Source organism: Tremella mesenterica, assembly GCF_000271645.1.
Source record: "Tremella mesenterica DSM 1558 unplaced genomic scaffold TREMEscaffold_12, whole genome shotgun sequence".
NCBI classification, from domain to species: Eukaryota; Fungi; Basidiomycota; class Tremellomycetes; order Tremellales; family Tremellaceae; genus Tremella; species Tremella mesenterica.
The window spans coordinates 803,545-825,597 of NW_006711236.1; the positions used below are offsets into that span (position 1 = coordinate 803,545).

At 45.2% G+C, this 22,053-nt stretch overlaps 8 protein-coding genes across 8 annotated transcripts; 4 read left to right on the forward strand and 4 right to left on the reverse strand.

Annotated features, from left to right (window-relative positions):
* Window positions 1-391: 391 nt before the first annotated feature.
* Window positions 392-2,058, forward strand: TREMEDRAFT_34309 (uncharacterized protein; the record flags this gene model as incomplete). Its single annotated transcript, XM_007006934.1, has 6 exons — window positions 392-523; window positions 779-932; window positions 1,020-1,104; window positions 1,204-1,360; window positions 1,509-1,749; window positions 1,964-2,058. The coding sequence occupies 6 exons, from the start codon at window positions 392-394 to the stop codon at window positions 2,056-2,058; spliced, it is 864 nt and encodes a 287-aa protein (XP_007006996.1).
* Window positions 2,059-2,402: 344 nt separating this feature from the next.
* On the reverse strand, window positions 2,403-3,332 carry TREMEDRAFT_64962 (uncharacterized protein; the record flags this gene model as incomplete). Its single annotated transcript, XM_007007105.1, has 4 exons — window positions 2,403-2,427; window positions 2,540-2,711; window positions 2,945-3,071; window positions 3,282-3,332. 4 exons carry the CDS (start codon window positions 3,330-3,332, stop codon window positions 2,403-2,405), a joined length of 375 nt encoding a protein of 124 aa, XP_007007167.1.
* A 360-nt stretch (window positions 3,333-3,692) lies between these two features.
* Window positions 3,693-4,618, reverse strand: TREMEDRAFT_64963 (uncharacterized protein; the record flags this gene model as incomplete). Its single annotated transcript, XM_007007106.1, has 3 exons — window positions 3,693-4,132; window positions 4,317-4,461; window positions 4,565-4,618. The coding sequence occupies 3 exons, from the start codon at window positions 4,616-4,618 to the stop codon at window positions 3,693-3,695; spliced, it is 639 nt and encodes a 212-aa protein (XP_007007168.1).
* Window positions 4,619-5,237: 619 nt separating this feature from the next.
* TREMEDRAFT_64964 (uncharacterized protein) lies at window positions 5,238-6,221 on the reverse strand (the record flags this gene model as incomplete). The annotated part of the gene is made up of 3 exons (XM_007007107.1): window positions 5,238-5,516; window positions 5,740-6,072; window positions 6,168-6,221. 3 exons carry the CDS (start codon window positions 6,219-6,221, stop codon window positions 5,238-5,240), a joined length of 666 nt encoding a protein of 221 aa, XP_007007169.1.
* An 811-nt stretch (window positions 6,222-7,032) lies between these two features.
* TREMEDRAFT_64965 (uncharacterized protein) lies at window positions 7,033-8,623 on the forward strand (the record flags this gene model as incomplete). Its single annotated transcript, XM_007007108.1, has 4 exons — window positions 7,033-7,140; window positions 7,344-8,049; window positions 8,457-8,467; window positions 8,534-8,623. 4 exons carry the CDS (start codon window positions 7,033-7,035, stop codon window positions 8,621-8,623), a joined length of 915 nt encoding a protein of 304 aa, XP_007007170.1.
* A 1,393-nt stretch (window positions 8,624-10,016) lies between these two features.
* TREMEDRAFT_64966 (uncharacterized protein) lies at window positions 10,017-14,379 on the reverse strand (the record flags this gene model as incomplete). The annotated part of the gene is made up of 12 exons (XM_007007109.1): window positions 10,017-10,220; window positions 10,287-10,394; window positions 10,591-11,114; window positions 11,158-11,448; window positions 11,491-11,670; window positions 11,854-12,027; window positions 12,283-12,484; window positions 12,717-12,929; window positions 13,256-13,796; window positions 13,857-14,004; window positions 14,054-14,308; window positions 14,355-14,379. 12 exons carry the CDS (start codon window positions 14,377-14,379, stop codon window positions 10,017-10,019), a joined length of 2,865 nt encoding a protein of 954 aa, XP_007007171.1.
* Window positions 14,380-14,605: 226 nt separating this feature from the next.
* Window positions 14,606-15,309, forward strand: TREMEDRAFT_69984 (uncharacterized protein; the record flags this gene model as incomplete). Its single annotated transcript, XM_007007177.1, has 5 exons — window positions 14,606-14,633; window positions 14,682-14,745; window positions 14,807-14,822; window positions 14,870-14,968; window positions 15,061-15,309. 5 exons carry the CDS (start codon window positions 14,606-14,608, stop codon window positions 15,307-15,309), a joined length of 456 nt encoding a protein of 151 aa, XP_007007239.1.
* Window positions 15,310-16,034: 725 nt separating this feature from the next.
* TREMEDRAFT_64968 (uncharacterized protein) lies at window positions 16,035-21,493 on the forward strand (the record flags this gene model as incomplete). The annotated part of the gene is made up of 2 exons (XM_007007110.1): window positions 16,035-21,236; window positions 21,404-21,493. 2 exons carry the CDS (start codon window positions 16,035-16,037, stop codon window positions 21,491-21,493), a joined length of 5,292 nt encoding a protein of 1,763 aa, XP_007007172.1.
* Window positions 21,494-22,053: the final 560 nt, after the last annotated feature.

A 22,053-nucleotide genomic window follows, 5' to 3' on the forward strand; every position in this document is an offset into this window, starting at 1 on the left:
GTAATCCTGAACGTGGCATAGTACTTTCTATACTACTAAGTTACTTTCTCTTAACTTTCTTCTTATGTGTGGCCGTTCCGTACAGAGAGCAGTGTATGGGAGTATGAGTGGTAGGTAGAGTGAATAGGGAGGTGGCAGAGTCATTGTACAGTGCCGGGGACACGATTGCGGGGAGAAAGTGGGGAAGGGAACGTTTCCGTCGGAACTTTGGTGGTTGACTTTAAGTTTATATGATCCCCCCATTTCCTTCCACCGAGTACGCTCACGCGGCCCTACACTAAGACGCATTCCACAAACTGGGTATTACTTCTCCTTACCTACACCTCCCTCACTCACCTATCTCTCTCGACTAACTATCTGAGTCCGCAGGTTCAGAGAAAGATAGAACAAGATGAACGCTATCATACAGAATCTCTCTACCCCTTCCCATCTACCCACAACGGAAGAAGATGAGTTGAAAGGGTATGGTAACCTGGATGAGATGGGACGTATAAAGGGAATGCAGATTCCTAGAGTACCAGATGTGAGTTACCATTTACTCAGCTTTCATTTCGAGTCACTCGATCTTGAGAAGTCCTCGGGATCAACTACAGTAAATTGAAATGCCATTACTATACTCTACTCTCTCTCCAGCTCTGAGTTAGGGTTCCACAGATACCACGCGGAAGATCATGAGGATACTGAGTCGATCGTGGGGAAAGCGATGCGACTTGGGGGGAGGACATACTGATTGTGTCATAGGAATGAAGGAATTTGAATGGACAACACTGACATTCAGCCCACAGCTTTCCTCAACCTCTACACAGACTCCATGTCGTCAAACCCTGAAGCGAAAATAAAGCTAGCACACGGTACGACTACCTTGGCTTTTCGATTCAAAGGTGGTATCATCGTAGCTGTAGATTCGAGAGCTACTGCTGGGTCGTATATCGGTGAGTTTGGTTTCCACTTGCCTATCTCCTTAGCCATAGCATCGTGGCACACGTCTACGGAATACCAAGGCCCACGCTGACCCATAGCATCCGGAACGGTCAAAAAGGTCATTGAGATCAATCCTTACCTACTGGGTACAATGGCCGGTGGTGCGGCCGATTGTCAGTACTGGTGAGTTTACATATCCCCTTCACCAACTGCATTCATTCTCTGAAGGTACTCGTCACAGACATAGGCTGAGTTCGTGGAGAGAACCATGTTGACAAGTAGGGAAACATATCTCGGTATGCGATGCAGATTGTACGAACTGCGGAACAAAGAGCGTATTTCCGTAGCGGCGGCGTCGAAAATCCTTTCCAATATCGTGTATGGTTATAAGGGTAGGGGGCTGAGTATGGGTACCATGATTTGCGGATGGGACAAAACTGTGCGTCATTCCTCCCCCCTCCAAGCCCCGTCTCTTATACCCCAACCTCCACTATCCACCTAGACGCTCAGTTGCGATCCGTGGTCTCCTTTCAGTACCCTGCATTGTGCGCTATGAGGAGATATAGAGGGCCTTGGCTAAGCTATAGGGTCCAGCGCTATTCTACGTCGACTCCGAGGGACAACGACTCAAAGGAGACCTTTTCTCCGTAGGATCAGGAAGTACCTTCGCCTATGGTGTTCTTGACCAAGGATACTCTTACGATTTATCAGATGAGGAAGCTCAAGAGCTGGGAAGAAGAAGTATCATTGCTGCCGGTCATAGGGATGCGTTTTCCGGTAACACGTGTAATTTGTATCATGTGAGAGAAAATGGGTGGGAGTTCATCGGTGCGTCCTGCCTCCCTCTCCTCCCCATTTCCATCCTGATCTTTCATGGGTAGTGCTACCTCCTCAATTCCTCTCATGCCTTGCCCTTTCTTTCGGCGGAGATTTGTCTCAATAATCGAGCCATCAGCCTTTGATAGGCTTTGTCATTCAGGCTTGTCTTGTGAGACAAGTAGTCATTGTATGCGATACAAAGACGCAGTAGCTGACGCTGCAGGAAACTACGACGTCAGTCAGCAATGGTACGAATACGAAGCCAAGAAGAAAGCTGCTCGAGAAGCCGCATCATCCGAGATGGCCGTTGAAGTTTGATCAGGAATTGTACAGTAGGCATATGCACTTTCATTTTCTACATGATATGATCTCCTCCAACCTCCCTTCCTCATTTAAATAATATCTCCATCCTCGTTCCTTCCTCTCTGAATGATATATCTCCAATTCCGTCTTCATCCACGCCATGATAATCTTTCACATCACATTCCCCGAATTTTACTTCGTCCCGGTCCATTTTTGCCATCCCTCGACGACCCTGACCACTCCATCCACCACTCGATTGATGAAATTTCCCCCGCCGCCTTTTCCTGGATGCTTTTCAAAGTATAAACACCCATCGCTTTCCGAGTATTCTCCCTTGTGTTCGTCCCCAAGTAAAGGGTTCATACCGTATTCATCACTGAACGTCTGATTGTCATCCCAAGCGTCTGACGTCGACTTGTTCAATCGGTTCTTTTTCTGGTCAAAAGGGCGGCCTGCGACTGTCGACCCATCGTCTGCGCTTTGACAAGGGACTAACCTTCCTTCAAGTTGGTTGGATGTCTGTTGAGAATGGACGACTTCGAGTCGTTGATTACCATCCTCGAGGAAACCTTTGACATTATCTTGTTGTTCTTTCCTCCACTCAGGGTCAAGGAGCTTATCACGGTGAATCCAAGCTAAACCAGCTGCGACGCCCAAGAGACCAAGGGCTGACATTGACGTTGTTTCCAACTTTTCATACTTCAACACTCCCATCACAGATCAAAGACATCATCGGATTGATAATGGTCACATTACTGATGGACCATGATAACCCAGAGATACCTGTATAGGAGAGAGAAAGAAATATTTCTTACGTTGACAGACACAAGAATAGTCGAAAGGTGATAGATATTTAATTTGTAAGACAGTAGGACAGAAATAGGTGAAAAGATTGACTAACCTATAGCTCCGCCATTGACTTGAATACCATTGTTTTCCTCTTCTCTATCGTTATGTGCATTCCTAGCGGCTGCTCTTTGTGCTCTAGCGGGAAAACTTCGAGAAGATAGATCGTATCCTGCCAAAGCCTATGGTGAGTGAATCCTCGTGTTCTCTGTTTTCTCTCTTCTCTAACTTCGTTCATCTTCATGTTCTGTCCTCAAGGCATGATAAGAGATGAGAACCTGCCTTGTTCATATGATCGTGTCGCCCTCAGCGGTTCATGGCTGACGATACAGTATTTCACCCCTTTTTGGAACGGAAGAGATTTACGGAGAGAGATGGGATCTGGAACTCACTTGTGTTGATTGAATACGGGAAGCATCATGTAAAGTCATCCAGTTGGTCATGATGTTGGTGTGTGGGTGGCGGTGGAAGATGAAGGATAGAAAGATGAGAGAGAAGATGGAAAGGAAGAGATTGACTGGGTTCGAAGAGTAAGTTTCTCCCTGACTTCACGCCCTCACCCTTGTTCCCTGGAGTTTTTGGCTCGTTCAGTGACGCAAGGTACTAGTATAATGAGAGGTTTATGGAATGACTAGTGAGTAGAACATGTAAGAATAGATGAGGGCAGTTGGACTATGTACACAATACATGGAAATTTCGTTGATGTTATAGATCCCCCATACTTCTTCCTTCTCCCATTCGATCGACCTGATTCTCTTTACCTCCACAGTCCCCAATCAATCGTTTGCCACACCCTCGACAAATCAGAGATCCTCAACACCCATATTCTTAATCATCCCAAACAAACCTTTAGTGAACCCAGCAGCATGTCCAGCTACATGAACGACCGTCTTCTGACCCATATCTTTGACCGCGTTGGCAATATCACCCATAGGTATCGTCTTCAACTTTTCAATTCCCTCAACCGCTTGAGCTTTCAAAGTATCTTTAGTCGGATCTAACACGGTATCTTTGATAGTGTTGGCGATTTCGGCGAATGGGATTTGTTTGACGACTTCAACCACTTGATCAACATGACGTTTAGTCTCTTCCATCATTTCCGGAGCGGATTGAATGACTTCTTTGGTCATGTTGAACATTTGTTCAATCGTCTCTGCTTGTTCCGCTTGCCAATTAGGATCGGCGAATTTATCACGATGAAAGAATCCCATTCCGAGGAGACCAAGGATAGCGGCGATGAAAGCTGGTATCAGTCAGGAATTACGTTCGATATAATGTTCTCTTTCTTGACTTGATCGGAAGACACGATCCGTGGATGAGAAGTTGTGAAGATGGGTGAGAGAGAGATATGTCTTCCAAGAGAAAACTTGTAAGCTGAAGAGATAGACCAGAAAGAATCAAGATTATACACTGGAAGGTATACGTACAAAGCGGACCACCTAAACAGGTGTATAAAGCCCAACCATTTTGTGCCACCCCGATAACTTCTCCTACGCCAGGATAGTTCTTGGCGGCGGCACGTTGAGCTCTAGCGGCGAAACCTTTCGAAGACATGTCTTTCCCTCTCTTGGCCTGAATTAAGCTCTGCGCATGTCAAAGTTTCAGGAGAAGAGAAGACGGCTGACGAGATCAGGCAGTTTGGTTCAAGAGGATTCGACAGGGAAGGTTGACTAACCTGAGTTGATTGAATGCGAGAAGCGTCGAGGAGGTTCATCAATTTAGGAGACATCTTGTGAGTTTTTGTTATGAAGGGAGTTGAAGATCGTGTAAAGTGTGAATGAGAAAGATGAATGAGTTGGAGTGAAGTGAAGGAAAGAAACAAAAACGAATTCCGGTGAGACACATTCAAATTCCGTGCGATCACCTGAAGTATCCCCTTTCCCGGCGCCTTTTTCTCTTCAGTCCGTCTCTCAAATAACACTTCCCATCAATACTCTAGTTCCATTCTTATTTAGTGCATGACGAACTGTGTCACGGCGATTACCCTGGTACATCGAGAACGCCCTCACCAGTGGTGTACCTGACAGAGACTTCGGACAAAGTATTTACTGACTTCAGATTACTACCACCTTGAAAGCTTAAGGATCCTGTCCCTTAATCCGTTCGCATACAGGAGTACCTGATAGTCTGTCCCTCAACATACACTATCGAACAGGCGCTCGACGGAACTACAAGGATGAAAGAAGTCGATTGGATTTTGCACACGATACATGGACACTTCATTGATGTTATAGTCTCCTCACACCGGTTCCTTCTCCCCCTCGATCAACCTGGACCTCATGAAAAATTCATTCATATCTCCTATGAATTCATTCCTTCAATCATTCACACATATGTCTTGTCCTTGTTCACACCGTCCCCGCACCCAAATTCTTCCAAGCTCCAGGAAACCCCCTCATCAACCTAGCAACATCTCCGACCATATGAACCACTGTCCTCTGACTGACATCTTTGACCGTATTTACTATTTCGCCCATGGGAACATTCTTGAGTCTATTGATCTTTTCAGCCGCATGTACTTTGAACTTCTCCCTTGCCTGATCTGACAATACCTTTTCACCCACCTTCCCTACCGAGTCAGTGTATTCGGCGATTGGAATTCGTTCAACGGCTAGATTGACTTGACGCTGAACATCTTTCAACACTCCAGGAGAAGTCAGTCACAACAAAGAGGAAAGCAATAAAGAGAAGAGAAGAAGAAGACACGCAAGTGAAGTTTAAACCGGATCAATTCGCATTCATTCCCATGCATCTGTCGTGTCATCATCGATCAAATTCCCATACATACATACCTGTTCCTCCTCCCCGAACCAGTCCCTTCTCTTGTGATCTGCTTCCTGACTAGGACACCCTATCAATGATACTATCTCTAGCCTTTTCCAAGGCATGATGAATCATCTCCACCAAAGGTCTCACTTGCCCTTCAACCTGGGTCAAGGTATACCGACAAATCCTTATTGCACCTACCACGTGTTCGTTCTCCCTAATGGAATCGAAGATCTTCCAGACATCGAGGTGAAAGAGATGAAGACAGAAATAAATGATGCCGACCCAGAAGAGGATCTTGAATAATCTTGAAAACTTGGTACGCTGTGGGGAATTAGACCTATTTGAATTGCGGGCCGCCGCACGTTGAGCTCTCCATGGAAAACTACCCACACCGGTAGGATGTCCCCCTAGAGCCTGAGCGTTAGGACCTTTTTCTATGTTGATATTTCATCCATTCACCCACATTGGAACTTATTTCGGATACAGTGGATAGTACTTTTGTGACTTACTTGGCTTGATTGGATTCTTGGGACATCTTCAGGTCTCATCAATCTCACGGGCATGGTAAAGATGTTTTCTAGCACTGTTTATACGTGAGAACAGGATTTGAAAGGAAAGTGTAGGTAATAGAAGTTTGATCAGTGGGGTAAGGAAGAATGAAGTATTGTAGGATCCGGATATCTCGAGGCATGCTTCTCTCACACAAGATACGGGAAGATTAGGAGGATGACGAGTCGTTGATTGGAAGGTGTCGTCCTCGAGGCAGATCACTTCGCTTCGCCTGTTCACGTGTTGTCCATGTTACTTGATGCGAGGACTCGGCCCGTCCTCGTGGATGACAAGGATGAATTCCCTGTGTCATCTTTGTCACCACGGAATGTTTTATGGGTTGGGGTACAATATCGAAACGAACATACCAGGGAACAAAGCACCCGGGTTTTATTGAAGACAGAGTGCTGTTCATAAAATGAACCCTACTATATATGGTTGAAGAGATAGGTGTATCAATCAAGCGGAGGTAACAGGTGTTTAGTTCATCAAGTTGTGACACGGAGTTTGTGAGGGGTGTTTTACTCTTTCCCTTCCTCCTCAAATATTGACCCACACGTCCATGGGATCTACAGGTCTGTCAACGATCCTTCGAAAAGGGATTGAGAATTACTCACCTTCTGTGTCATTCACATCTCCGTTCCACTGACAAAAAAACAAGGGAGTCTCATGTGGATGACTCAGCTGTGTCCTACCCGAGTTAGTTGATCAACCTTCATAACACAAGGGATTCATGAAGATGACTCACCCGCTGTTCTATCAAACCATGGTCATAGTATTTCTTCAAGAAGATTGCTCTCTCCTCTCTTACTTTGCTGATCGCAAATGTCTCCCATTGACCAGAAAGCCAGTGTGGAAAATACCACCATCGTCAACGAAGAGGTCGGATCGGGTGAAACGGATACGAGTATTGTTGAGCCAAATTCAATACAAGTAAGTCTTGCTGGTACATTTGGCTCTTCTCTAAACCCTTGTCTCCTTCCCATGACCAGCGTACTAGCTTTTTCAACGTTTGGCGTCTCCATGCTGGCCATAGATTTGTGTGACGGATTGTACCCGATGAACTGAGAGACGGTTGATCATAGAGGAAAATCAGCAGGAGGAGTATATTGTGTGACTTTGCAACTGATGGTGAGAACATTCATGACAATGTCAACATCTCCAAAGACAACATCTCCAACGACAACATCTCCAAAGACAACATCTCCGATGCCATCACGTCCACTGCCAACATCTCGAAAGGCAACACATCCGGCGACCAGTCATCAGAAGTGAGGACCACCACGGAGAAACACCGAACAAAAAGACGTAAACTCACTCACCCAACCTGTCATCTGAACCTGAATCTCAAAATGATGATCCACTATTCCAACCAATCCAAAACAGCCAGACAACATACACATGTCGATGCCCATTTCTTGATGACATTCCGAGAAGCCGCGAGATTGGTGGTGGAATATGAACCTCGCCATCAATACAATGAAGACCCAAAACATCTCCTCAAACAGTTCCATCACGTCTTCAAACCCAAAAAAGTTGGTAAAATTGTCAGGATCGTATCTGGACGTGATATCTTGAGGTGGAAGGATGCTGAATATTCAGTGGGAGAGGAGACGGATACAAATGGGTCAAAATGGACAAAGAATATAAAATTGAATGACAAGTTCATAGCTGTCGGATTTCTGTCTATCAAGACGTTCGCAAGGGACCCCGAAGAAAGGCGAGCGGTAGTGGATAAGGTGATCAATGACGCCAGGAAGAAATTGACTTCTCTCAATGAGGCGGAACGTGAGAGAAGAAAAATCAAGCAGATGATCAGATTCATTCACCAGTTCATGAAGCGTGAGTGAGCGACCGTGCGCTCTTCGTTACCATGAAGAGAGCGCAAGGCGGTGTTGATCAACGAGGGAGAATGGTGGACTTGGCAAGTTGGAAGAATAGGTAGGCACCACCATGGAAACGAGGCTATTGAGATGGAATTTCGACTGATTTCGGCGGTTGAAATATAGCACCTGGAGAGGAAAGAGAGTAATTTCATTAGTTCACCACTCGTACGAGTCCATTCAACTATGCACCTGTATTTGCTTTCCCCTTCTCTGGCCGACCATTCTGGAAGTTCATGCTCTCGTGAGCCATCATCGACCAATCTTCCCTCTTGCCATATTTTCATCAGACTGAAGGACACGGTCGCGTCTCCAAACCCTTCCCACATAGTTAGGAGTAAAAAGGATCAGGGCACTCAATGTCAGGACAGAGCAGGGTCAGTAACGTTGTCCAACCAAGACGGGCGCGACGTTCTCGTAAAGATTGGAATGAGACCTTTTAGCGGATCGATCTCAAACGCGGACACGGAGAGATAGATCAGGGTGGTATTGGTTCCACTATTTGTCAGCTCGTTCGTTCGGGCCCGAAGTAAATCGGTCGTCGAGCATCTTCCATGAGGGGAACACAGGTAGAGACTAAAAGGATATAAAGACTCACCCTACTCCCTTCGTCTTCTTCACCGAGAAACAATCTACCAACTCTCAACTCAAACATCTCTTCGAGACAATCAACATTTCAATACCAAATAAATCAATCGAAAGAACAAAATGGCTCCAATGAACAAATCTGATTCAAGTCGAATTCAGTCGACCCAAGTGAGTCTCGTCAGCCTTCGTCGTCCCCCCCTCTTCTCTCACTTCAAGTATCACATTGTCCTGTCTCCTCTCTCATCGTGATTGACCCTCGAATTCATCTGTCACTTCCAAGCAGACAGGCGCCTTACTCGACTACGGTGAGAGATTGAAGGAAATGACCAAATGACGGGATCACGAACGAGATAGAGCTGACATCCAGGCAACTGGAGGCAAAGACATGTCGTCCGGCGGTTTCGCAGCTCGCGCCCAATCGGCCGGCGATCGTTTCGCATATGCTTCGACCAGCGGTCACGGCGGTAATTGGGGATCCAACTACGGTGGAGGAAAGACTTCTGGCGGTGGTGGAGGAAATGTTGGAAGTAAGGCTGGAGGTGGAGGCGGAGGAAGTCAAGGTGGGAACGGGGGTAAGAAGTAAATTCCCTTGGACGCCGAGTCTTCTAGTGGAAAGATAAAGATAGAAACTCGATGATGGATCGAATGAGGCGGAGATGGGATTAAGTTTAAGATGTGAATACAGCTATAGGATATCATCGTCAGTAGACCGGAATGAAGGTCATGTTCATAATTTAGTACACTGACGATGAAGAGATGGATACATACCATTGATTCTGTTCTTTTGGTATCCCACTCTTTCCCCCAGTTCCGTTTAATGAACCACACCCCTTTCCTTTCTTCGACTTTTGTACGATGGATCGGTCGGATATCATTTGTACTGTGCAATGTTCAAAGAAAGAGTAACACCTTTGCCATTAGGTGTGGATGTGTACATACTATGTGACCCGTATGGCCATACAAGTCCACATGAGTGACAACATGATCAATATGACCACTCCCGGAGTGATACATGTCGTCCCTCTTCCCTTTTTGACCAATCTCGAGACACTCCACTTGGACTGTCTTGTAGCCTTTAGGTTCTCTTCTTCATCAGCACACGCTGGCAATTCATTGACCGACGTGGGGTACACTCACTTATCAGTACGTCAGTCGAGACGTGGGAGTCATTGAGGCTGCACAAAGCGAGTGGGGGAGATGAATAGGTAGGAGATACCGAAGAATTCTACTGATGGTCAGTTCAGTCTTCCAACGGGGAAACTGTGAGATCACCTTGTCCTTGTTTGATGTGAGATGGGGGACCACCGGACTGTGTATCTGCCCCTGTAGAGAGTCTCCCTACATGGTGAGATTGACTTCCGATTCGGTGTTGTTGGATGCTGATAGATGATCAGTCGGAGAAGAGGCGTCTTTCGGGATGTTTGGTGTAGAACCTCGCCGTCTTTTCAACCAAGCTTTGAGCTCTTTGATGAGACCGACGATGAGAGGTATGGCGATTGGTGCAAATAGGGGAGTGTAAACTGCGAGTTTGTGTTCGTCCGGCTGATGATTAGCTTGTGCCAAATGTCCTCGCGGACCTTGAGTGAGTGAAGGTTTGAGATAACGCACGAAGTATAGTAGACCCATCATGGAAGGATCGAAGAAAGCAGCATTGGCCAATCCTACAGCATCTCGAGACAGTAAGAAAGCCTCTTTGGGATCGGTAGTAGTATTCAACTGAACTTAGCACCTTGCATCGTATATGATAGACTTGTCACAAACTGTGGCAGCAGCATATGGTATAGGAAGTACGCCGATTGTTAGAAAGTCTCATACTGGAGAGAATTATATCTCATTGGTATGAGAAACGCTCCGGATGACAGTCCTTGGTGTGGAGTTCGAAAGGGAGACAAGAAGATGAAGGGATCCTCACCTTCTCCAACATCTCCACAGAGCTCACGACCTTATCTCTCACCCCTGAACCCACTTTCATTTCTTTTATCTTGCCCACAAGTCTTACAATCCCACTCAAAGTCTTCCTAGCCTCCAAGCTGTTTTCCGTCGCTCTCTGTCGGAGAATCTGATGTACCTGCCAGGATGACAAAGGTTGTACGAGCTGCGAGGGAGGCAGCAATGATGAAGGTGGAGGTGATGGGTGAATACTTTGTGGTAATGAAGGAAGGGCAAGAAGAGAATATAGATGTTGAGTGAAGAGATGAAATGAAGGAGTCAAAGCGTCAAGAGGAAGATGATATGCCTCGATTTCCGATACATCACGATGTCCTACGGAGGATGACGATTCGATTGTCGGAGGAGGATTAAGAATTACCACAGCACCGTATTGAGGTAACAAAAAGGAAGGTGCTGAATCTGGAAGAGAGATTTTCATAGGACGATGTTTTGAAGAAGGTACGAAAAGTAAAAATCGTAAAACTGGATCATTTGAACTACCAGAATCTCATCATCAGCTCACGTGAACCGATAAAGGAGAGCCGATTACCTAGATTCCAGGACTCGGAATTGACAAACACCTTCAACTCGTCTTCTCCTAATAACCAAGCTCCCTTTTCCTCTTCGATAGCCTCTTTGGCCCTCTCTTCAACCTCTATGAGATCAAGCGTAAGGTCGACATTGCCTTCGAGGACTTTGATGGCGTCTGCAGCTTTTTCCGATGAACCGGGAAGAGGAGCGAATTGAGGTTCGAAAGCCAGAGGTGCGTGGTATAGAATTTGTGATTCGATTTTGAGCTGAAAGACGTCTTTCAATGGTTCCAGATGTGGAACGAAGTGTTCTACTCGTCAACGCCAGGCTATCACCAAATAGGATGACTCACCACGAATGGCAGAATCGATCTCCCATGAACGAACGTAAGAACCTTCAGAAGAGTCTTCATTGAGGAGCACGAAGGATAGTGTGATATTGGGAGAATATTTGAGAGCGCGGAGGGGAAGATCGGTGGGAGTAGAGGGGAAGAGTGATAGTATAGTGTTGATAAGTGCGATCTTTAGGTGTTCTGAAGAAATTAGCCCCCTCTAAGCTCTTTCGCAAGAATATGTGACTGCTGATCGTTCTGAACACCGACAAACTGTACATCATTGCTAGTAGAGAGGCCTGTAAGACAAGGGTCCAGAAGTATGACCAAAAGGGGTGAGATACGCAATGATCAGCGATGAGAGGAATAGAGAAAAAGACTTACGCCGTTGGTATTTATGCCCCACATGATCAGGATGGAAAGGTATGACCAAAGTTCCTCCGGGTATACCACTCGTCATGAGTCCCTTCTCCGAGGCTTGTACATAAGGTTCCAAAGGCCAGCTGGAATTGGCATGTTGCCAAAGACGAATATGGATTTTGAGGTCTATCGGTCTTTCTTCTGGTCAGTTGACTGACGAGTTGACAAATCGTTGCCTTCCGTGCCCATAGCAGTGAAACACAAGGTACTCAACTTTGGTGTGGAAAGAGGGTGAATTGGAAGTTGGAAGGAGCATGAAGAGTTCGGAAGAAAAGGCGAGATATGAATGTACATTATATATCTTTCCGCACGGGGTAGGTGAACATGAAACTAGGTGTGTGAGAGAAGATATGAGGAGGGGATTGTTGTGAGATGGATGTGAGAAGAACCAACCAAGATCATCTTTCCATACCAAATCCCAATACCTATCTTCTTTCGGTCGACGAGAAGCGTATATCCCATCCACACCATCAGTCACTTCTTTAGCAATCGCTTCCAAGATATCGTCCAGATCATATTGCGCTTTCCCTGGTGGTGGTTTTGGGAAAGCATCTTCGTCTCCCGTCAGAAGGATTTTAGTTCTCAAACGAGGAAACTGATCGTTAGTCGTTGACTCCTGATGTATCCTCAACGACCCTATCCATAAAAGGGGCTAGAACATGCCCTTCTATAACGACTCAAGAACAGTCGGCCATACTGGAAAGAAAGAGAGGTAATTTGAGAGGGTTCGAAGGAGTAAGTAGGAAGGGAGGTACATGTTCAGGAAGGATGGAAGAGGGTAGAAGGAGGGAGAAGGGGGGGGGGGGGGGATGTAGGGAAGGACTCACTGAAGACGTCTCCAAAGATGCTATTCTGGAAGAAGGTAGAGGTAATTTTATTATCGAGGTTGAATACCACCAGAATGGTATTGCCAAGAGGAAGAAGATTGGGAAAGATAGTGTGATGAGCAAGCGAGTGTTGGGGGATGGATTTATAGATGCTGTCAGTTCCCGAGGGGTCAATCGGGAAAGAGGTTTTGTGGGCTTGTCTAGGGGTTGACACTGCGTTGATGTGGGTTGGGTGCGCTGTGTGGGGGAGATTGAGGTCATGATGCAAAGAGAGACATGAGGTTAAAGAGAAGAAGAGTAAAGGTAAGTTAGTAGACGAGTGGGTGGTTGTGCTTTTCATATGACGAGCTACGTCAACTGCTCGCTATCAAGACATCGCTGGCCAGGCTGGCATGCTACCCGACAAGGGTGAAAGAGGGGATAACATTGCTACAGGTACACGGATATAGTCATGGTATAGATCATCTACCAATTCGTGATGCATAGCTTACCCTCACCCCATCAACCTATCTCCTCATACTCCTCGTACTGGTTCTTACTCTACCTTTATCCTCCGCCACTTCACCATCCTCATGTTCCACCTCACCTTCTTCTAACCCTACTCCACTCGTCTGACTCATACTTCTCAACCCACTAGGTTTACTAGGTAAACTGTTAGAAACCACTCTGGTAACTCTCGGTGTCGAAGTGCTCGTCGTCACTTTCGGTCGAGTGGGTAGACCATGTGAGATAGGAGGAGGTTTCATCGTACCACCATTACTACTCCCATTTGTTGTTGGTGCTGGTGGGATTGCTGGAAATGAAACAGGTTGAAAAGGTAATGCCGCACCGCTCAATCTTGCTTGTGAACTTGAAGCTGCTGGTGTGGTGGAAGGAACAGGAGGAGGTTCATCAACTTCCATTGGTTCTGATTCTTCCGTTATGAGAACAGGAGGTTCGATAGGTAGTTTCAATGAACGACATTCTTCTACGAGTGAGATGATACGTGAGAAAGTCTCGATTCGAGATTGGGTAGTTTGGAGGTATATAGTATGAGAGGCTCGATGATCTTCAACTTGTTTTTGAACATCCGATATTCGGCTATTTCATCAACCACCATACTCCTCCGTTGTTACAGGGGAATAGGGAAGTATAACCCACTCTAAAAGCTCTTGTCGACCTTTACCTCGAGCTTTGATACGGGTAGCAATTTGATCACATTTGATTTGTCTATCTCTCTCCAATTGTTTTTCTTGTAAAAGTTGTTTTTCTTGCTCCAAGATAGCTTTCAACTCTTCTGTCTTTCTCGCTGTTTGGCTCAGCTGAATTGCGATGAGAAGTAGAAGATGTGCACTGACCGGTCTCATCAGTCCTTTTTTCATACAGTTGTTTCTGTCGTTCTAGATTGGCAACACTTCCCATCAACCTTTCTATGGTAGCTCGCCATTTGAGGACTTCAAGATGTAATAGCTCTTTCTCCTGTTGCGTATTTTCCGACTCCCCCGCAGGATCGTCTGAGGGTTGAGTAGGGAGGAGAGGTAGACGATGTAGACGTTTGACTAAAGGACGGATGTCGCGATCAGAATGGGTGATACGGAAACGATTGAGAGCGTCTGTTCGTGAGCTGATTAGCCCCGAGGGAGAATACATGTAGCTCACCTTCACTAAAAGCAGGCGCAGGCATAGCGACTGATGGCTTGAAGTACTGCAAGTTTGCGAGTACATATGTACTGTATGAGGAGTGAGCAGAGCGCAAGGAAGGAAGTAGCCACGTGGCATATTTTGATAAGAAAAGACATGTCACTGCACCCCGCACGGAATCAAATTTTGCTTATGACGTAGGGTGTTCTCGAGTGACTTTGCTGAGAGTGGGACAGTGTTTCTCAACTTGCACCTCAACACCCAACACCATGTCTCTATCTGGCTCTACCTCTGAAGGTCAGCTACGCGACCATGGTACTTGTAAGCAGCTGATGTAATTCATAGATTACGGCAAGACAGGAGATGGTCTGCTTCGACACGACAACCCTTCTGGACCCGAACCGACCAGGTGGGTTTGCTCTCCTATTCTGCCTACTCAGACATTGCAAAGTATCATGCTAACCTCTTAGAGAGAACCCAGCTGGTGTAGGTTTCCTTTTACTTCTGGTGTCTTCCGCAGCTCATAGTCTCAGGTCTTCCCTCAAACCACCGGACCCCCAGCCAGACCTGGCTCCATGCCCGGCTCCGGATCCCCCGATCGGGGAGGAGATGTGAGAGGTGTTTTCGGCAATGTACGTCACTTTCACTTCACACCATGATCGGTGATGAGCCATCATCACCTGAACATGTCAGCCACTGCATGTAATGCGATCCTGATAAGCAGCCACAAGTTTTCAATGACGTCTTCAAAAAGCTATCATCCGCATTCACAGACGCTATGAACGCTATCAAAGATGAATCTGGTTCTGGAGGGGTGGGTACGGTAGGACAAGCGCTAGCCGCGAGACTGGAGGTTATGCAAGGAGAGATTGACGGGTGGATGATGGGTAAAGGGCTGGAAGGAGTCGGTGGGGAAAGAGGTAGGGATGTGAAGAGACCTGAGGGGACAGGAGGGGGTTTGTACAAGGAGTAAAGAAATCATAGAGTAAGCTGTATATCCACTGTGATAGTCAAAGTTGAAATGTTGCGCTAATGTCAGTCCGTATGCAGCTCTGCGCTGGTCATCCTTGTTCGAGGTCTAACATATGACACTGATTACACAGCTCGTAACAAACTGCTGTGCGACGGGGGTGAAGGGCAGGAGATTGGACGCAACTGCCTTTCTCATCGTGGAACGCCAAGCTCAGAACCAGCATCGCAATCTCGGCACAGCTGTTCTGTCGACCAAGAATGCATGAGATCAATGGTGCTCTCGCTTTGAAGTTCAAAAATGGACTGCAAACCCGGAAGCATTACATCCACCTCTATCCGACACAAACACACCTCTTCTCAAGACAAACATTCCGTCATTTTCGCCACGTCGCCGATCTGGGATGATGAAATGATACAATCTTCTGTCATTTAATTTACATTAAACAGTACGCACTTTCTGTCTTTCTTAGGCTCTACTTTCCTTTCGTCCTTTCGTCCTTTTCACGACTTTTACGACTTTTTCCAAACCTTTCAAAAACCTTCGTACTTTCTCACCGCAGTGAATCAAAAAAGCCCTCAGGCAACATTTAGTTATCAAAAAGTGAGAGCATCTATCACTGCTCCCTTCCAAGCCGTTGACTGACCTTCAGCCATTCGAACGACCTTATTTCTACTACTTTTCTCTCCCTCCAAAATCTTCATCCATTTCGTGCATGGTCACGCACCATGTTGTACTTTCTCGCCCTTGCCTTGTCGTCTTCGTACCTTCATCTTACCGCTCACGCCGCAACGACGCAGTCTCCTCATGGAAGTGTGACGGTACTCCATCCTCTCGTCTCTCAATTCCCCCCGGTGGCTCGACTCAACACGCTCTTCCAATGGACCATCCTGCCTGATACCTTCGGATCCCTGAACAATGTCCAGTATACAACTCCCGATTTGCCGCAATGGTTATTCTTCAACACCACCAGCTTCACTTTCATCGGAACTCCCTCTGCGGTACATATAGGCAACACCAAGGTCACATTGCGAGCTACAACTCCCTCCGGTACCGCTTCCACTGCCGTTATAATTCCCGTCTCAGGACGTGCTACGGGTGCTGAAGTTGCCAAGCCACTCAGTCAACAGTTGGTCCAAGGTAACAAATTTATCAATTCGGCATATCCCTACCTTTCCTCGTCACCCTACTTTCCAGGTGTGAGAGTTCCACCCCGGTGGAGTTTCTCCATCGGATTGGATCCCGATACGTTCGTAGGTTCGGGTACCAGAATATACGCAACTGCTACTCAGTCAGACGGGACGCCACTTCCCACCTGGCTGAGATGGAATAACAAGACTCTCACTTTCGATGGTGTATCCCCTCTCTTGTCTTCCACCGGATCCGAGGTTTTCTCGTTGGCCATCGGTGCGTCGGACACCTATGGGTATACCGATGTTCGACAGGATATGAAGATTGTGGTTTCTTCTTCGACACTCGTGGTGTCTCCTGTGACCTTGAACGTCACGGCTGGACAAAACATCTCGGACTCCCTTCAACCTTCTTTATTGTCCGAGCTTCTGGACGGACGGGTGCTGAACGATGGAGAACCTCTCGAGAGGGATCAATACAACGTGTCGATTGAAACGGATTGTTTGCCGTGGCTCACATTCGATTCGACTTCCTTACAATTGGAAGGCATGGTTCCTCAATCGCAAAGTGGCAGTCAGATCTTGCCTCTGGTCATCAGGGATGCTATGGGTGGTTTCGATAACAGTTCCATATCCCTCGCCTTTTACCCCAGCGCTTGGAACGTCATGTCGACACCTTCTATCAATATCGTTCCTGGACAGCAAATCTCGGTCGATCTAAAGTCATATCTCGTTTCGCCTGACGAACGAAGCAACTTAGCGCTTTCCGTTGAGAACAGCGACGGTTCCTCCCCTTCTGGAATCTCCGTTGATTCTTCAGCTTTTAGCATTACGGGCATGGTGCCCACCTCAAGCGCTCAGAGTCAACAATTTATCGTCAAAGCTTTGGATGAGAGATACAACACGTCTTCCCTTCTCCAAGTGAATTTCGATCTCACTCCTGCCATTGCACCGGTCGGATTGGACGTTCCTCTCAACACCCCGTCTTCCAATCCTGGCCGTCATCATAAGATAGCGGCTATTATAGGAGCAATTCTAGGTTCACTCGCCCTTTTACTACTTGGAGCGTTGGCTTTGTTCCTTCTCCGTCGAAGAAAACAACGTCCTACCGAAAGAGAAGATGAATGGACCGGTATAGATCGTACTCCTGAACTAGGCTCCAGAGGTTCATGGGCCACACCAGGTGACGATCTTGCCACTCCTAAGGATAACGAGAAACACGTTTATATCGTCCGTTCCAACTCGATGGGAGAACATGACGATCCAATGACAATGTTAGGTAAACATGGTCCGAAATCTACACCTATCGATACGTTAGGAATGCGTATACTTCGAGCTGTTGGAATGTATTCCGCACCGTTGACTAGACCACCTATTCCTAGGTCTATGTCAGATCCTGAAACTCCTGCTCAACAATTGACGAGTACCTTACGGAACATGCGGAATATGACTTCTCGATCTCCCAATCATATGAACAACGAGAATATACCAAACAATCAAGCTCAACAAAACGATGATAATCATATCACCACCACAAACAATGGAGAAGAGATACATGAAGAGTCAAGAAGTATGATGACCCGACTCACTTCTTCAAATTTCACGACTACCGAAGAACCTTATACCGAAACTGACATTACCGAAACATCATCTCTTCATTCTTCCTCTTCCATATCAGAACGTACCTATACACAAACCAATACTTATTCTCATAATCATACCGAAAGTCAAAGTACCCATCAACGAACCTATTCCTCTCATTCGGCAGATATATCAAGTACCTCACCAAACGATATCACTTACACTTCTTCCGCCGGGACAGTGAGACATTCCGATTCTGTCCCTCGTCAACGATCAGATTTCAGATCGGATATCGATAGACAATCTCCATTAGAATTCGATTTCGATGCTGCTTATTCTGAATTCCCATTCGAAGTTCAAACTGGTGGAGAAGGTGCGGAATTAGATACTGCAGATATGAATCTACAAAGAAGGTTTGAGTTAGAATTGGAATTGAATCCTGAAGATCATCAAGATATTGTGGATGCTTTAAATACATTTTCCACGGAAGTTGGGATATCAAATTATGGTGTAAATGTTCAAACTCATTCCCCAAGACTTAAGAATATTCCTCAAATACCTAAATCTTCAACGGTGATCAATACAAAACCTTTGGAAATAAAGTTTACCGGGAACCATCAACCTAAATCCATCCAACAAACGAAAATCAACAATAACGTTGAACAATTTGATGATCCTATGGAAATATCGATGAATCAAACCATTCAAACTCATAATGTCTTACTTGATCATATGAATTCGAAAAATCTAAATGAAATGGAGCAAGATTATTCGATAGATACCAAACAAACACCAATAATCAAATCAACGTTAAGTCAAACGGATAGTGAACCATTATCTATCGGATGCGTTTTATGGAATTCAGAATCTGAAATGTCTTACACTGATAATTCAGCAGATGAAGCAGTTGTCGTACGTGCTACTAGAGGTTCTACGGCAGGTTCTCCAATTTCTTTCAGTGGAGAAAGTACATTTACCAATGGTTTATCACCTTGTGAAACTGAAGGTACAGGAGTAGCAAGGTTGGTCAATTTTACTGCTGGTAGAAGAGTACGAGATTCTGTTGGAATTACCATTGGAGGATTACCTGGGAAGTTGGGAACTGCCAATAATCTCAATAATTTACATAACCTCAACAATCTCAACCATTCAAACAATCTAAACAATCTCAACAATACTAATTCATCCAACAATCTTAACAATCTCAACAATACCAAAAAAATTAACGATCTCAACAGTTTGAACGATATAAATGATCTAAATCATATGAATCTCGCAAGATTCAACAAGACAGATTCTTCAAGAGATATAAAACAAATTGATTCTCTTGGAAATAATGGGAAATCAATTGAAATGGGAATAATGAGAGAAGTAGGAATTCGAAACTTCTCTCAAAATCCTATCACTATACAATCACAAGTAGCTTCTTTAGTAACTCCTTCAACTCAAATAATACCACTTTCTTTCCCTACTCAAACTCAAGTTTTTACCGTCATGGCTCAAGAAGGTCAGATAGGATGTACTAGTCCACCTTTGGGTAAACCTTTCAGTTACACTACTTTCTCTGGGAAACGTCAAGATTATTCTATGGAACAAGAAGATGAACTGGAAGGTTATAAGAGGTTTTCAGGACAACCTCATGATTATTCTATGGACCGAGAACGTGAAATGGGAGACTATACGACAGTTTCCCGAAAATATCAGGAAAATACCATGAATGATGAGCAAGGGAGACGAGGAGAAGAAATCGATTCTGATCAAGAAGTCACTCCTACACGATGCGATACTCCTCGACGAAAACTGAAAGAAATAGAATACCAAACACCAAGACAAATTAGACAAGAAATAGAATATAAAACACCAAAATATATGATAGAACAAGAAGTAATGCGTTCAACAACTCCAACACAACCACCTCCTAGAGAATTAAACACTAAACATAGTTTCCCAACTATACCTTTACCTCTACCACCTTCACCTCCTCCACTCCCATTAAGAAATGAAGAATATCCCATAACATCTTATCGAGACTACTCGGAGAATGAAGAATCACATGATTTGACATTTCATTTTTCAGATAGTTATCCATTATCACTTCCACCAAGTTTCCCAGAATCGTTAGTCTCTTTATCAAACCTACCTACTCCTCCTGAAAGTCCTGAAATATCATCATCCATTCTTTTCTCCTCTGATGGTCCTTTGGGGTTTATGTCCCATCCAACGAAAAACGCAAATCCTTCTACTCGGGATAAACCCGTTCAAACTTCTGTTCAATCGACTTCTCCTTCCAATCCTTCGCTTCCGCGTTCTATCACTCAATCATCGGTCCGTTCCATCCCCGGTACTCCTTCACGTAAACGTCGAACTAAATCCATCTTACAATCTAAAGAAATATCAGACCCGATACCCCCACTTCCAACGATGAACAGTCAACAATCAATCACCTCTCTTCCTTCCATTTCATCCGAGATCTCCACCACTTCCTCTAGTGATGATCATATTTCAAAGGGACATAAAAGAGTAACAAGTGTTAACCCGTACGCCCCTCGTGTTTCGTCAAGTTTATCACAAAGTTTTACATTGGAAGATGTGAAAAGTGGGAAACCATTAGTGAAACGTAATAGTTCTTTAAGTAGACCAAATACCGCTCCATCTCCTTCTCCATCTCCATCTTCTCCTGTGAGATCAACTACTTCTCATTCGAGAACAAGTCTTGAACAAGAATCAACTTCACGATCTCGTTCTTCTTCCATTTCATCGATGAAATCTAAACGTAATTCTCTCACTGCCCGTGCTGTTTTAGGTAGTATGGAACAAAACTCTTTGATCTTTACACCTTCAGAGAAAGTAAACACGAAGATGAAGTCATCTTCTACTTCTAATTCGATCAAGACGAAAGAATCCTCGTCTACCGTTTCGACCAAAACGAAAGAATCCCATTTTTCAACTATTACTTCAAGAGTATCAACTCAGAGAAATAAGAAAGAACCTCTTATCCCTGGTCAAGTCACTCATTCGAGAGAATCTTCATTGGCCAGTAGAGGAACTTCATCAAGTTTGAATAAAGTTAGGGAAAAGATGAGTGGGGTCAGTACTTCCACAAGGAATAAAGAGGTCGGTGGATCGAAAGAGAAATCAGGTATGGAAGGGGAGAGTAAAAAGGGAAGAGAGAGAGGAATGAGTAATGCTAGTGTTTTGAAGAGAGGGAGGAATAGTACTGTGAGTGGAGGTAAAGGTTTGTGGACGGATTCGTATGAGGAAAAGTAAGGTTGGAGATGAGTGAAGCGTTGTTTGATTGTTTGATTTGAGGTTTGTCATATGATTCAGAGGCCAGAGGACTCCTTTTGAGGGTTGGTCATATGACTCGGATTTGATACATGACTCAGATGACACCTGAATCGACAATGCAGCATATGTACGGCTGTAGGGCGAGTGAGATGGTGATAGTGATGACGATGGCGATGGTGATGCGATAGATGGTGATGCGATAGATGGTGATAGCGATGACGAGCAACGATGACGTCAACTTGAGTAGTAACGGAAGTAAAATTTACAAGTAACGATGCATAAGTTATTCCGAATTATTAAGCTTTTACGTCCGAAGTATTCCAAATCCTTGACCTTGCACTTATCCTAATGATCCTTACTTTGTCACTTCGATATGATTAGTAACTCTGACCCACGATTAGTAAATGAGAATACTAATGAAAATTCGGGGAACCGGGGATGGGATTATCCGATGACCGGAGGTAGCCGTTTTTCTCAAGAGCACATCATCTTCACTCATCGCTCTCATCCAAACTCATTTCCTTCCTTCATCAAAGTACACGTACACTTATCTATCTTGTACATCTTGTTCTTCAGTCAAAGTCATTCACAACTACATATATCTCCTCTACGATAACTTGAGTGTAGAAATTTGAAAGATATTAAAGTCGAGAAGAAGAAGAAACACGGATTTGTCAGCTTTGACAAGGAAGGGGCTCCTTTATCAACTCGGTCAACTGCGCAAAGCATTCACGCCACCACAATTCGT